General features: G+C 38.9%; 1 protein-coding gene across 1 annotated transcript in view; it reads right to left on the bottom strand.

The window, feature by feature from the left end:
* Positions 1 to 2,665: 2,665 nt before the first annotated feature.
* The window catches only part of LOC130910525 (CMP-N-acetylneuraminate-beta-galactosamide-alpha-2,3-sialyltransferase 1-like), a 151,646-nt gene continuing 137,288 nt past the window's right edge, over positions 2,666 to 17,023 (bottom strand). The window contains exons 5-8 of the mRNA XM_057827914.1: positions 13,670 to 13,849; positions 7,216 to 7,261; positions 3,785 to 3,904; positions 2,666 to 3,716 (exon numbers count right to left, since the gene is read on the bottom strand). Coding sequence (XP_057683897.1) covers positions 3,543 to 3,716; positions 3,785 to 3,904; positions 7,216 to 7,261; positions 13,670 to 13,849 — 520 coding nt within the window. The 3' untranslated portion in view covers positions 2,666 to 3,542. The remainder of the gene's footprint in view (positions 3,717 to 3,784; positions 3,905 to 7,215; positions 7,262 to 13,669; positions 13,850 to 17,023) is intronic.

Raw genomic sequence — 17,023 nt, 5'->3', positions numbered from 1 at the left:
TTCTCTCGTGAAGGACAAAAAGATAGATAAAATGTTTTAAGGCACATGAAGAAAAATAAAATCACACAGATATATATATATATATATATATATATATATATATATATATATATATATTTTTTTTTTTTTTTTTTTCCCATCAGTGTTGATTTCGAGCCAGGATTGAAGATTATACTAAAATTGCAAAGCCAAGTTTCTGTAAGTGTCAAAAGTCATGTCAATGATATATCACCGTTGTTCTTCTTTGGAATGTGTAATCATTGTACAAAACAATGGCTGAAGCTTCACAAATGTAGTTTCACTTCAATGAACAGAATAAATTAAATTTAGTAAAGGCACTTGATACTTTTCATTAAATTGTGTGTGACAGAAATGCAAATTGGGTAAACAGATAAGGCACCACAGTACAGATTACCTCACACAATTTTTTCTCGACTAATTGGGGAAATGTGTTAAATCACTTCAAAACAGAGCTTCATTAAGTAAGGTAGTACAAAATAAGCTCTTAAGACATGCAACACCATACATGGTGCATCCGTCATAATGTTTGTTTGTTTGTTTTTTAAAGGAGACACATTATGTAAAACTCTTTCTGTATTCTTGACAATGAGGCCATCAAACTGTGGCTCCTTTTATACTTCTGCCATAAATTTAAATAACTGTCACTTGTAGACGTCCAATCCATCAGAACTGGGAGGGTTGAAAGCATAGGCAGAGTTTGACTTTTGTGGGAGGGCAATAAAATTACCTTACTGCGGAAATATAAGTGAATGCACCCCTCACATTTCTGCAGATATTTGAGTATACCTTTTCATGGGACAACACTGACAAAATGACACTTTGACACAATCAAAAGTAGGCTGTGTGCAGCTTATTTAATAGAGTTAATTAACTTTCCCATCAAAATAACTCAAAATATAGCCATTGATATCTAAACCCCTGGCAACAAAAGTGAGTACACCGCATGGGAACTACGTACATCCCTAAATGTCCAAATTGAGTACTGTTTGTCATTTACCCTCCAAAATGTCATTACATAACTCAAAATATAGCCATTAATATCTGAAACCCTGGCTACAAAAGGGAGTACAGCGCATGGGAACTACAGTGCCTTGCAAAAGTATTCGGCCCCCTTGAATCTTGCAACCTTTCGCCACATTTCAGGCTTCAAACATAAAGATATGAAATTTAATTTTTTTGTCAAGAATCAACAACAAGTGGGACACAATCGTGAAATGGAACAACATTTATTGGATAATTTAAACTTTTTTAACAAATAAAAAACTGAAAAGTGGGGCGTGCAATATTATTTGGCCCCTTTACTTTCAGTGCAGCAAACTCACTCCAGAAGTTCAGTGAGGATGTCTGAATGATCCAATGTTGTCCTAAATGACCGATGATGATAAATAGAATCCACCTGTGTGTAATCAAGTCTCCGTATAAATGCACCTGCTCTGTGATAGTCTCAGGGTTCTGTTTAAAGTGCAGAGAGCATTATGAAAACCAAGGAACACACCAGGCAGGTCCGAGATACTGTTGTGGAGAAGTTTAAAGCCGGATTTGGATACATAAAGATTTCCCAAGCTTTAAACATCTCAAGGAGCACTGTGCAAGCCATCATATTGAAATGGAAGGAGCATCAGACCACTGCAAATCTACCAAGACCCGGCTGTCCTTCCAAACTTTCTTCTCAAACAAGGAGAAAACTGATCAGAGATGCAGCCAAGAGGCCCATGATCACTCTGGATGAACTGCAGAGATCTACAGCTGAGGTGGAAGAGTCTGTCCAAAGGACAACAATCACACTGCACAAATCTGGCCTTTATGGAAGAGTGGCAAGAAGAAAGCCATTTCTCAAAGATATCCATAAAAAGTCTCGTTTAAAGTTTGCCACAAGCCACCTGGGAGACACACCAAACATGTGGAAGAAGGTGCTCTGGTCAGATGAAACCAAAATTGAAGTTTTTGGCCACAATGCAAAACGATATGTTTGGCGTAAAAGCAACACAGCTCATCACCCTGAACACACCATCCCCACTGTCAAACATGGTGGTGGCTGCATCATGGTTTGGGCCTGCTTTTCTTCAGCAGGGACAGGGAAGATGGTTAAAATTGACGGGAAGATGGATGCAGCCAAATACAGGAACATTCTGGAAGAAAACCTGTTGGTATCTGCACAAGACCTGAGACTGGGACAGAGATTTATCTTCCAACAGGACAATGATCCAAAACAAAGCCAAATCTACAATGGAATGGTTCAAAAATAAACGTATCCAGGTGTTAGAATGGCCAAGTCAAAGTCCAGACCTGAATCCAATCGAGAATCTGTGGAAAGAGCTGAAGACTGCTGTTCACAAACACTCTCCATCCAACCTCACTGAGCTCGAGCTGTTTTGCAAGGAAGAATGGGCAAGAATGTCAGTCTCTCGATGTGCAAAACTGATAGAAACATACCCCAAGCGACTTGCAGCTGTAATTGGAGCAAAAGGTGGCGCTACAAAGTATTAACGCAAGGGGGCCGAATAATATTGCACGCCCCACTTTTCAGTTTTTTATTTGTTAAAAAAGTTTAAATTATCCAATAAATTTTGTTCCACTTCACGATTGTGTCCCACTTGTTGTTGATTCTTGACAAAAAATTAAAATTTTATATCTTTATGTTTGAAGCCTGAAATGTGGCAAAAGGTTGCAAGGTTCAAGGGGGCCGAATACTTTTGCAAGGCACTGTACATACATGTATTTAAATCTTGACACTGTTCATGTTCAACCCTCGATTCAAGCCAAGTTGTTGTAGAAATTTTTGAAAGTTTAGTTTTATAGATATTCTAAACGTCCATCTTGCCTCCTCAGATATAGTTATGGCTCTAAGGTCCTATTCACATGATCTGGTCAAAAAAGAATTTTGACCTGTTTTGAAATACTTTGCAGGATTCTTGTTCATTTCATTCATTTTTGTTGCTTGTTTTATTGCTTTACAACTTTTATAGAAGACATTTTAATGGCTAGGTCTTTAATTTAAAGGGAAAGTTTAGGCTGAGGCTTAATCTTCGAGTTAGCGGGGGTTTAATTTGTCCATGGAGTTCATTTCAACAAATTCTGTGCAGTTTGCCAGTTATTTGTTAGTTTCAGGGCTCTGGAGTGGCTAAGCTAGTGCGAGTCAATGGGGCCTGCTTAACATGCCAATCTGAACTTCCCCTTTTAATTGATTTATAGGAAAGTCCATTACATGCAATGACATTAATCGGTCACTGGAGGAGGCCCCCCACCATCCTCATTCTCCTCCTATGGTTGAAAGGGAATTTCATTAGCTGCAGCCCTCCCAATTTAAATGGATTGGATGTATATCGCTGTCAATTGCAGCAAATGAGTTAAGTTGTGCATGAGTACCTAATAAATTGGCCAGGGTTTTTGGCTGGCCACATTACAGAGTCTTTTATCGTGACAATATGTTCAAAAGCTAATAATAGAAAAACACTCTTCCCATTTTCCACTGGTTCATTTGAAGTTCATCCAATGGCAAGCATGTCCAGTCTCTTCTGGCATCATCTCCCTTTAAACATTTGAATTTTGTGTTTATCTGCCAAAAGTGTTGTGATGTTGTATTCAAAATCCCCATCATGGATTCCAGTGTATCTGAACGCGTCATTCAGAAGGTTCTCCTCCCAGTAGTGGTGCCAGTTCCCATACTGGTCTGCGCCGAATCCAAACACACTCACCTGCAATATGAGCGTAAAAAGCTAGTGGAAAACCTGAATCAAGCTAAAAGTTGCATTGGCAGATTTACCTCATCGCATATGTGGATCGCGAACAGCAAGCTGAGGAAGCCTGTGGACGGATAGCGTCCGTGTCCTTCCAGCCAAGACTCGTACACGTATTTGAAAAAAGTCGGGTTGTAAATAAGCACCTGCGGATGAGATAATACAATCATTAATGATATGTCAACTGTCTCAACGCTGTACATAATTCAGCCATTTTACATTTAAATCAGTATACGGGCTCCCTCTAGTGAGATACAGTCATGTGAAAAAATTAGGACTCCCCATTAAGTATTGAGTTCTAGAAATGTTCACATATCAATTTCTGATCTTGTTTTTCTTTATCTCTGGAAAAGGAAGTGATTTATTGCGGGTAAACAACAAAAATTAACATTGTTTAACTCATTAAACCAAATATAATCAACAAAAATGCATATTCTAACTGAGGAAAAAGTTAGGACACCCTACCACCTAATAGCTAGTGTTACCCCCTTTGGCTGAAACAACTTCAGTGAGATGGTTTTTGCAGCCATCTACCAGTCTTTGACATTGGTCTGAAGAAAGTTTGCCCCACTCCTCAATGCAGAATAGTTTCAGCTGTGAGATTTTTGAGGGGTTTCTTGCATGTACAGCCCGTTTGAAGTCACCCCACAGCATCTCAATGGGATTAAGATCTGGGCTTTGACTTGGCCATTGCAGAACTCTCCGTTTCTTTCTTTTCAGCCAGTCCTTGGTGGATTTACTAGTATGTTTTGGGTCTTGTCATGTTGCAGGGTCCAGTTTTGTTCAGTTTTAATTTTTTCACAGATGATCTCACATGTTCCTCAAGCACCCTCTGATACATGATCGAAATCCTGGTGGATTCTATGATGGCGAGCTGGCCAGGTCCTGCTGCTGCAAAGCATCCCCAAACACACTTCCACCTCCATGCTTCACAGATGGTATGAGGTTATTTTCCTGGAATGCTGTATTGGGTTTATGCCAAACATGTCCTCTTTTGTGGTGTCCAAACAATCTAATTTTAGATTCATTTGTCCAAAGAACATTATTCCAAACGTCCTGGTCTTTGTCTACATTCACTCTGGCAAACCTCAGTCAGGCCTTCATGCTCCTCTTAGAGTGTAAAGGTTCCCTCCTTGCACACCTCCCATGATGGTTAAACTTGTGAAGTCTCTTTCTGATTGTAGAGGTATAAACTTTCACATAAACGGTGGCAAGAGCCTGTTATAGGTCCCGTGATGACATTTTAGGGGTTTTGGAGACTTCTTTTAGCATCTTGCGGTCTGCTCTCGGACTCATAAGCATCTACAATCTTTCTGAAGACTTCAAACAGCTCCTTTGATCTCACCATGGTGTTTTCACTCACTTCAACAGTCAGTCACTGTTGAAAGTATTCTGCGTCGAGGAGTGGGGCAAACCTTCTTCAGACCGATGTCAAAGACTGGTAGATGGCTACAAAAAGCGTCTGGTGGTAGGTGTTAGTGTATCCTAACTTTTTCCTCAGTTAGAATATGCATTTTTGTTGCTATATTTGGTTTAATGAGTAAAACAATGTTAATTTTGTTGTTTGCCTGCAAATAAATCACTTTTTCCAGAGATAAAGAAAAAAAAATTAGACATTGATATATGAACATTTCTTAACTCATTCACTCACAGGCATTTTCACCGGTGCAACCCCCTTCGCTCCCAGCTGTTTTACTGGATTTTGACTGATTTTGCAAGGCCCCCAGAAAATTCTCTTCTTTTGCTATATAAACATGGAACCCACCAAAAGAAAGATTAGACTCTTTTCTTTCAGCAGGAAAAAAAGTTAGTTCATATCTTTTTCCATTCTTTGGAAATCAGCATTAGGAAATAGCTTAGTTTGAGCAATTTTCCAATTTCTGTTGAAAAAACAGAGAAATTGAGGTTTTTGTATGAGCATACATTTCAAACATAACTTTGACTTTAACACAACTATTTTCTGCTTTAGTTACATCCCAAACATCTGAATAATGTTTTCCTTTTAGAAAATACCATAAACAACAACACAAACAGGGCTTTTGATAGCAAAGTAACAATGTATTTACACACAACTAACTGATAGATGACGCTGTTGTGGCCACGACAGCCGGGGTAAACTTTTTCCTCATCGCCGCCTGACTCGTGAAGAATTTTTTTTTTAGTCTTTCATTTTTTAGTGACCACTGCCTCGTGGCAGAGTTCGCCTGGGGAACTTGTGTTCCTGGGGGGGGGGGGACTGGTTTGGCTGTGCGCGTTTCCGTGCGGAACACTGGAGGGTGCGGGGGACGCGAGCGGCAGAGCACGGCGCCGCGGGTTCTGCTCGGCGAGCAGCACGGACTCAATGGCATCGTCCGCTGCACTGGTGGTCCCGGTCGTCCAGCGACAGGCATCCCGGGCATCCTCCCGGTTGTTCTGCTCGGTCGTCCGCCGCCTGGCATCTTGGACGTCTTTTCGGTCGTCTTCTGCTGGCGCCCCGGCCGTGCGGCCCGGCCATTCATTCCGTTTAATCGGGTTGCGGGTCTTACCAAATGCGCCACTGCCAATCCAGTGGCCAGTTTTATTGCTTTAAAATGGATTTTCAGCATTGTGATTTGGAGCTCAGTTGCATCAGAACCTAGATGTGTCTCTTGTGAAAAAAAAAACGCAAAAGACAAATAATAGGGCCGTCAAATGATTAAAAATTTTAATCGAGTTAATTACAGCTTAAAAATTAATTAATCGTAATTAATCGCAATTCAAACCATCTCTAAAATATGCCAGATTTTTCTGTAAATTGGAAAGATAAGACAAGATGAATATATACATTCAATATACGGTACATAAGTACTGTATTTGTTTATTATAACAACAAATCAACAAGATGGCATTAGCATTATTAACATTCTGTTAAAGCGATCCATGGATAGAAAGACTTGTAGTTCTTAAAAGATAAATGTTAGTAAAAGTTATGAAAATTTTATATTAAAACCCCTCTTAATGTTTTCGTTTTAATGAAATTTGTAAAATTTTCAATCAAAAAATAAACTAGTAGCCAGCAATTGTTGATGTCAATAATTACACAATGCTCATGGGTGCTGAAGCCCATAAAATCAGTCGCACCCAAGCGCCAGCAGAGGGCGACAAAACTCCAAAAACACAAGTAACAAGTGGACATTGCACTGTGCTGTCATTTTAATCTGTTTGAGCTGGGCATGTGCGTTAATTGCGTCAAATATTTTAACGTGATTAAATAAAAAAAATAATTATCACCCGTTAGCGCGATAATTTTGACAGCCCTAATAAATACGTCTTTGGGAAACAAACAATTTAAAATAGAGTGAATTTATACGTTTTTGGGAGCAAATGAGTTAATAAAGAACTGAATGTTTAATGGGGTGTCCTAAATTTTTCACATGATTGTACCATCCACCATTAAAAACATGAAATCCATGAAAGGGAATACTGTAATTAAAAATACCTTATCCTTATTTGCCTTAATCTTGGACATAACTGGAGCATAAGTGCTGTGAGGGAAGAGACAAAAAAAAAAACCCAGCAGGTTAGTGTGTTTTGTCATTACCTTGAAAACAGCCATCAATTACATTTTACAGCCTGTTTACGCCGTCAGTGTCACGACACAAATGATGCAGTAGTCTATGTGCGACTTTCATCTCATTTAGGTGATGATGGCCCGGTGTCACGGTTGTTCCGCCTGTTTGAACAAAGCTGATTAAATGTCACGGGAGGAAATTTTGCATCCGCGTGCACTTGGTTTATACTGTAAAATGTTTGCATCATTTTTCATACGCATGTTAAATGAGGAGTTGTTTGTCAGCCACGCGCTGTGCCGAAACTGCAAACATCAGCGTAAAAATGTGAGAAACGTGTGTGAAAATGGCGGTTGTACAGCCCGCGCAAGGTGGGCCACTTCATCGGCATACCAATGATTGTTACTGTATAATTAATATGCTAAACAATCCAGGCAATAGAAAGTGTATTGTCCTCAAAGTGCCTTATTAAAATTCAGGTTATGCAGCTAATTTAAAAGCAATTCCTCTATTTTTGTGAATTGACAAGTTGCACTGTCACACCTTTGGTGTTAACTACAAGACAAATGTAGTTTCTATGCAAATTCCCGCAAATAAAGTCGCTCAACTTCACGACCACCATCTTGAAATGAAGTGTGTACTTTAAACACACACACACACACACACACACCTCCACCTTCCACGGTGCGGACTCTAGGCTTGTAAAATGACATTTAATGATGCAGAATGATTGCTTGGGCAACAACTGCTTTTTTATTAGACACATTTGTTTGGGTTTATCTCTGGTGCAGAGTTATGGGCAGAAGTATACATTTATCTTGTTTTTTTTTTCATCTGGAAGGTTCAGACATTAAACCACAGGCTATTGAGGATTTAGCAGGTGGGTAAGGAATTTATTGGAGGATTATTTTTGTTTTGGCAAATCTCCGTGTCATTTTTCTTTTAAGCATTTTAGCAATTCAGCTTCACAAACTGGCTTTAATTCAAATTTATACTCGCCTCGTCCCATTTTTGGTGGGTGAGAGAATGTGATTATCAAAAAAATCCACAGATAATTGACACTCAATGTATTCCAAGCCCCCACCCACATTTTAGAATGAACACTTATATAAACTCACAAGGCAATTTTACAGGTCAGTTCCCTCAAAAAAGGACAAAAAAAAAAGCAATTTAACACTTTTAGGGGCAGTGGTCACAAGAGTGGACGGCTATTCAAAAGTTGACTATTTTTGGTTATTAAAAAAAAAAAAAAAAAAGTTTCTGACACTTCATATCTTTAACTAGGTAAGTGATTATTTTTGATAATTAAATGAATTGGATATGCTAAAAATTTTTTTTATTCATTAGGAGAAAGCAACAAATGAGAAGGGGTTATGGGGGGACAGAAAGGAAGGAAGCAGACAGAAAAGGGGACAAACAAACAAACAAAAACAAGAAATACATTTTTACACACCTATGCTACCTACGAACATAGTGGTGTTATTGTTAGCTAATTATATTTAACCATGGACACCATGTTGGGGGCCTGATAACCGAGGAGAAAGAGGAGGGGAAGCAAGTCAAAGAGGACGTGATCAGGCGAGATGTAGCATACACAAATCAGCAAAGTGAAGTGTGGAACCCAGTATTAAGTGAATCACAACTAAGTGTGGATATGTGATGTGATATATTACATCCTATTCTTTGCTACCTGATCATGAATCCTGGCACATACAATCTCTTTACCTGTGTCTAATTGCACCCAATCATGCGCGAACCCATTCAGATGTGGGATAGTCGTGCAAAAAAGCACAAGTGTTGCGCAGGGGCCGCCCCAGGGCCCTGGCACAGCCCCAGTCAACTATTGGGGGAAAGAGCAAGCCCTACCTCTCCTCTCGCAGCTCCAGCAAAGGGGCCACTGCCATCTCCCTGGGACCCAGGGCGGTCCCCCGGACCAACCGCGCTTCCATTAACCGGCCCTCAGGAAAGGGATATGGCGGCACGCCATTGGACCCTGCCACCACAACTCGCCCGCCCAGACCCCCAGTCGCCCCCAGGACTCCCATTTAGAGGGGGTGACACTCAGCCGGCGATCCGTGCCGGGGCCTAAATGAATTAGATTTCTATCGCCATCAGTGGCATGCAATGAGTGAAATACTACGAAAATTAAATATACTCGGGAGCATTTCTTGATGCTCTTCTTGATTTCTGTTTTTATTCATTTTCATTGATTTATTTTTTAACAGTGTATTAATTCATGAATTTATTTATAATTATAAGAAAATAATACGAAACAGTCAATTATGATTAAAGGGGAAGTTCAGAATTTTTGACATAAGGCTTACTGTATTTTTTGGACTATAAGTCGCACCTGAGTATAAATCGCACCAGCCATGAAATGCCCAACGAAGAGGAAGAAAACAGATATAAGTCGTATTTTCGGGGGAAATTTACTTGATAAAATCTAACACATAGAACAGATATGTCATCTTGAAAGGCAATTTAAAATAATAATACAATAGAGAACAACATGCTGAATATATGTACAGTATGATAATGTTACATGATGCATGAACAACGAAATGCGAACGTGGCCGGTATGTTAACATAACATAGCTATTAAGAGTTATTCAGATAACTATAGCATAAAGAACATGCTAACAAGTTTACCAAACCATCAGTGTCACTCCAAAACACCAAAATAACATATGAAATGATATAATAATGTGTTAATAATTTCACACATAAGTCGCTCCTGAGTATAAGTTGCACCCCCAGCCAAACTATGAAAAAAAACTGCGACTTATCGTCCGAAAAATACGGTAATCTTCAAGTGAGCATTTAATTAGTCAGTTGAGTTGATTTTAACAAATTCCGAGCAGTTTGTCAGTTAATTGTGAGTCAATCAAGGGCGTAGGTTTGGTCTCAACATTGGTAGGGACGAAATGGCATAACCTGCATATACACTTTTTGCTGGAGATGGGACATAAATAATGATCAATGCAAAATAAATCTGTATTGATTTATACTAACTTTTATGTGTATTGGTTCATTCTACACGGTTCAATTCAAAACTTTGTTTTCAAAAACTACTAAAGAAACACTTTAAAAACTTCCAGAAAAAATGTCCAGATTTTATGAGCAAATTGAAATTGCGTTATTTGAACATAACTTAAATTATACTAACATACATGATAAATACAAGCTTGTTAATAATCTCTTAACTATCCAGGAATTTAAAAAAACTAAACATTTGTTTTAAAATCATTCAACAGTGTCTAAATAAAGAAATTAAATATAACTGAAAAAACTTCTTTGTCAGGGAATTACAAAAACGAATAAAAATTGAGCTGTCCACCAGGTAAAACGCTACTGCTTTTGTCCCGAAGCACACCCCAACTTAACAAAAAAAATGAAAGTTCCCTTGTAAGCTGCTTTAAGACCACATAAATAAAAAAAAAAAAAAAAAAAAAAAAATTGGGGAGAAAGGGTGAAAACCTCGCTTCACTACATTTCTAACTGTTAATTTAACGCTAGCAGTAGAAAACATATATAGGTGGACACTTCTTTCTAAGCTACTTCCTACTCGAGTTTCGCAGGTTAGCAAGTTCACACAATTTAATGTTATGCTAACTCTGATGCAGGTCGGACTTTCAGTAGCAAAATTTGTGTTCCCCACTTCCACAACATTGATGTCTTTTTACATTTGTCAAAGTGACTGCTGCTTACTGAAAAAAAAAAACTTAATAACCTTAATTTCTCTTATAATGTGTGTGTGTCTGTGTGTGGGGGAGGTCAAATCATCAGCCAACCAAATGTGCATTTCGGGGGTGGGGGGGCTTGGGGGGGTGGGGGGTGGACCGTCCCGTTCAGCAAGTGAAAAGAGGTACATGTAAGTCTGAACATAATGAAAATAATTCACTTAATAATGGTTGGGTCAATTACAATATTTAAAACATATTTGAAGACAGTGTAAATGACCTATATACCTGAAGTCATTATATAACGCAAATGAGGTTGCTTAAAAGTAGGTAGGGACAATGTGAGCATCCTGAAAAGTTGGTAGTGTTTTGTCCCTACCGTCCCTATGCAAACCTACGCCCTTGGAGTCAATGGTGCCTGCTCAGCATACCAATAAAAAAACAATATATGCACGCATGCGCATCGCCGATGAACCTTGCAATCAATTGTGTTGGTTTTCAGAATATAGTTATTAAAACTCACCATTGCATGTCAATAATTGTAGCATAAACACCAACATTTGTAATTGAGCAGCTCTAAAGCAGTGGTCTCCAACCCGGTCCTGAAAGACCCGCTGTGGGTCATGGTTTTTGTTCCTGCCGATCCAGCACAGATAGTTGAACCAATGATATTTCTGCTAAAAAAAAAGCAGCAACTGACAGCAATCAACTGATTGCACTTCTAAAACACCAGATTGGTGAAAAAGTGCTGTCATTTGTCTGGTTAGAATGAAATCCTGCACCGACAGCAGGCCTTTGAGGAGACCACTGCTCTAAAGGGAACTGGCTGTCTTGGCAAGCAGGGTGGAGTGATGCCAGATAACTTTTTTCACCACTGATTTTTTTTTTTTTTTTGTGGGAACGAAAGGGACTCCCCAGCAGACTAAGCACGAGTGGCAGAAGCACTCCTCTCTATTGTGGGCACATTATGCATCTATAAAAATTTGTCTTGCAGAATGAAATGAACTATGGCAGTTTAATGTGACATTGTTTTGGCCGTATGGGTATTTCGAGCAATGATCTGCATTTTGAATTTATTTGACTATGTTGGATCTGTTAACTCATTCACTCCCAGCCATTTTCACTGGAACAAGGCCTTTCGCTCCCGGCCGTTTTACTGGATTTTGACTGATTTTGCAAGGCCCAGAGAAAATTCTGTTCTATTGCTATATTAACATGGAACCAACCAAAAGAAAGATTAGTCTCTGTTCTTTCAGCAGAAAGAAAGTTAGTTCATATCTTTTTCCATTCTTTAGAAATCAGCATTAGAAAATAGCTTAGTTTGAGCAATTTTCCAATAACTGATGGAAAAACAGAGAAATTGAGCTTTTTGTGAAAGCATATATTTCAAACATAACTTTCAATTATACACAGCTATTTCTTTGCTTTAGTTACATCCCAAACATATAATGTTTTCCTTTTACAAAATAAGATAAACAACAAGACAAATAGAGCTTTTGATCGCAAAGTAGCAATTCATTTACACATAACTAAACTATTGAACTGTAACTATTTGCGCACATAACAACGGGGAAGGCTCTCGGCTGCTCCCGTGGCTAATCTGATGAGTCCGGATCAAGATCAGTCTCACTTTTTTCATCATCATCATCGTTGGTTTCAACCTTGGGCTAAGAAGTAATGCAACGTGAGCACCACAGAACGCGTGTGGAACCTGACGCTGTTGTGGACGTCACCGTCTGTTTCATCTAACGCAACGTGAGCTCCACAGAACGCGTGTGGAACCTGACGCTGTTGTGGATGTCACCGTCTGTTTCATCTAGATAGATTTTTTTAATCCTTCTTTGACGATGGTTTTATTTTATTTTCAAAACACTCCTCCAGTGTCGTTTGCCTTTTTTTCCCCCGATCGTTCTCCACATTTTTCTCAAATTCTCACGCGTCTTCACAAGATCCCTCCAACTTCCGTTTCATGACAATTTTTCTTCACTTCCTTTCTTGGACGGAGATGAGTTCATACCAAATGCGCTACTGACCTCCAGTGGCCAGTTTTATTGCTTTAAAATTGGTTTTGAACTTTGTGCATTGTATCTTAGATACATAGGAACCTATAGATGCCTCTTGTCAAAAAACAAAACAAAACAAAACAAAAAAAAAAAACGCAAAAGATGTATAAATACGTTTTTGGGACACTGAAGCAATTAAAAATAGAACATATTCATACGTTTTGGGAGCAAATGAGTTAATAACATTTTTTATTAGCATGCTAAGTGGGCACCATTGACTTGCGCTAGCTTAGCATTCCGGAGCCCTGAAACTAATTGACAAACTGCATGGAATATGTTGACTAATTAAACCCCCGCTAACTCGAAGAAGCAAAAAAAGTGTGGACTTCCCCTTTAACAATAAAAATATTGAATATCGTTGCTAATATTAAATTTTATTTAAAACTGGAAAGACAGCCCGGGAATGCTCATCTTTCAGTGCCATTGATGGCGCTAGATATCCAATCCATTTTGAAAGAAAGAGGCGCCTATCAATGGCAGCTATTGAATTTAGTGAGTGCCCTTTAAGGGTAAAGAAAATGTCGGGGGGGAAAAAATCAGTGTGAACAACGGTTCCAGAGCAACAGCCCACTCATCATCATCATTGTCTCTTAATATTGAAATATTGATGAGTGTAGAATAGCTTGAACAGCTGCACATACTATTTAATGGTGCCTGTGGTCAAGGCGCTAATCATCCACTGCAGGTCCAGAGTCTTGAAGGGGATGAGCACCAGGATGGTGGCATTGTCCAGGTCAATAGCGCTTTCCGGATACATCAAGTGATGTGTTGTCCTGGCACCCACGTCCTCTTCAAACCCAGCTGTGGGAGCTTGGTTCATTCTGCAGCAAAACAGTTAGTCAGGGAATTTAAATAAAACCTGTCTTCTTGGTATTTTGAGAAAAAAAAGAAGCACAATGTCTCTAAATGAGGCAATTTCTGGACTCACAAACAACAATTTAGAACAATGCAGTGTCCGTTTCCAACGCAACAATGCTAGGATGCCTGTTATTACACCCAACAACACTCTCCCCTGCAGCTGAGGTAATTGCCGAGAACTCGAGAGGCCGTCGGATGCTGCCCGTGCCACATAGGAGACAAATCATTAGGATGACCCCCACCACCACCTATGAGTAACATCGCCTGTCTTGTCCGCTGAGGTCTTGGCAATATCATTTTGCTCATTACTCACTCTGCTGATGACAGCTGTGTAACAGCCTGACATTTTCCACCCAAGTCTGTCAGTCGGCCTTCCGCCATGGAAAAGATGTACAGTTTTGACTTGCAACAATATGATAGAGTGGATAAAATACAGCCAATGGCAAGACAGCCAAGAAAAAAAAAAGTCACCAGTTATTTTTTGAGTCCTTCTGCTGCTATATTTACAATTGTATATGGTGTAGTCTTACACACTTCACATAAAACAATCGTTTAACTAATTCGTCGCAATTTTAACAAGGAGGGGCTGGCAGGAAATAATAATTGCTGCATTCCAGTTAGGATGTCAATTACAGTCAATGGAAGCCTTTGAGTTAGGAGCTTGGTGTTCCTGCAGGTTTAACATAATTGGAATATATCAATTGCTTGTAATGTTATCGTTTCATAATATTCACACTTAGATATGAGTTTTTTTCATAAAATATATATGTGAATGTATTATTATCATTATTCTCATGACAATAAACAATTTCCAATTTCCAATTTACGTTTATTAAATTATTAATGTTTTGTTCATTTAATTGTGTACAGTACTTGACTATTTTAATAAAAGCAAAAAAACAAACAAACAAACAAAAAAGCAATTTTCATAAATGGGGGGGGGGGGTCATTTCATGGGCTCTGTTAATCATACGGGGAGATTGAGGAGAAGCAGGCGGAGCAGTGCCTCCCCCAGTGGCCGAAAAATGTCATTGACTTTCCCATATACCAAATTAAAATAAAGACCTAGCTAGCAAAATGCTGTCAATATAAGGTGTAAAGCAATAAAACAAACAACATAAATGAATGAAATGAAAAAGAATCCTTCAAAATATTTTATAGTGGGTCGAAATTATTTTTCGAACAGATCATGTGACTGGCCCCTTAGCAGTGGCGTGGGAAGTGGGGTGCGGAAGGTGCTGTAGCACCCCCTGGTGTTGGGAAGGGAAAGCAAGTGTTTTGGTAGATTCTATTTTTTTTTTTTTTGTTAAAAATAAATCAATAAATAAAACATATTGAAACAGTAGCGTATTTAACTTTGGGGATAAAATACATATGTTGATTAAAAAAAAAAAAAATTATGTTAATAACACCACCTGATACCTTGCTTGGTACCACTACCAGGTCACGTTGAATGATAACTGTTGACAGAGGAGGCGTTAACATGGCGCAAAAACGAATTCACGATTTTTTTCTTTCCAAAAACAGCAAAATTTTCTAAAATTTAATTCGAGGTCGAAAATGAAGACGACTACGATAGTTTATAGTAGTGCCCAGCAAGGAAAAGTTAGCTGCATATTTAGAATGTGGAGAACTTCAAATAAGTAAGACGCGCTTGCATTGTAGCCATGTTATTGTTTGTTGTTGCTGTTGAGCTGCCGTGCAGAGCACTGTTGGATTTTCGTTTGCAATTTATTTGAGTGTTGTGCAAAGTGGGTATTAAACTGAGGCTAATTGGACCTTTTAGTTTTCAAATGTGTTTTTGTGTCATTGTGTCGTCTATCTACGGGAATGTGCATTATAATACACGGGCTCTTTTATTTCCAATACAAAAACTCAAACACACACTGTGGGTGAAATAGACCCCTGCCTTTGTAGTAGCCTAGTGGTTTTACGTAAACTATCAAGCATGTGTGTGTACTGCCGTTGTGCACACCTTGTATGGAGAAAAAGCGCGTGCATGACAAATTCGGACCGAAACGACTGTTTTTAGATAGCACAAACAAAATACGATCCTCAGCACCCCATACGAATGAGTGACTTCCAGTGCTCCTGCACCCAAGAGACCCTAATCCCTACTAACCGAGCATATATCTTGTAAATTAATTTTATGGCTGACACTGCGTTTCGCGTTTATCAACATGTTTTGTCCATCCCTCCCACAAAAGTCAAACTCTGCCAATACTATTGGTATGAAAATGTTCAATATCATGACTGCGTTTGTGTAAAACAGTTCATCTTATTAATAGTTACAATAGGCAACGTTTTGGCAGCGTTCCACTACAAGTCCGCTAATAATTTGTTTTCCTGTCAATTTGGGTGTTTCTAAATAACCTTCACACGTTTATTTGTTCCAGTAATTTCTCACAGTATCCTAAAATGATATCTTTGTGCTCGGGGTGCAGTGAAAACTCACGCAGCGTGTAATGAGCAAGTAACACTTTAAAGGTCACGAGTATTTCATTGCTTCTTCGTTTCACACGCCGAATGCTATTGCTGCTGTTGCCGCTACTCTATCTTCTTTTTAAGGTTAACTTCTCAAAATGCTAACATGCTTCTGGCTGACGAATCCCCGAGAGGATGGCTGTGCACATTTTTATTAGGCGAGCGAACATAAGATCAAGACGCATAAAAGACTTCAGGGTTTAATAGAAACTTTCATAATAATGTGTCTCATAAAGGAGCTGCGCTTTAGTGTTGATTTATGGCTACATATTAAAAATAAGAAACTGTGTAAATGCTAGGATGTGAAAGGGTTCACGCTAGTGTGAAGATCAAAGGTGAAATCACGAACAAGACAGAAATGATGCCAAAGCATTGCCGGAAGGAGCACTGGACTGACTCAACTGGGTATTTGCAAGTAAATGCTCGAGGACAAACAGACACACTGACACTGCAGTTTGCCAAGGATAAATTTGCCATGTAAAAATTCCAACATTTATTTATTTATTTTAAATAAATGTTTTCTTAGGTCTCCTCACATTGACAAACCATGCATATGATGTAGATAATAAATTGTCCATCCATGAACCTGATGAGGACAACCAATATAGGTTAACGATTATTTTCTGTATTTCATACATTCAGCAATTAAAAAT

This window comes from Corythoichthys intestinalis, chromosome 22, assembly GCF_030265065.1.
Source record: "Corythoichthys intestinalis isolate RoL2023-P3 chromosome 22, ASM3026506v1, whole genome shotgun sequence".
Taxonomy (NCBI): Eukaryota; Metazoa; Chordata; class Actinopteri; order Syngnathiformes; family Syngnathidae; genus Corythoichthys; species Corythoichthys intestinalis.
This window is presented reverse-complemented; position numbering and strand designations above follow the sequence as displayed.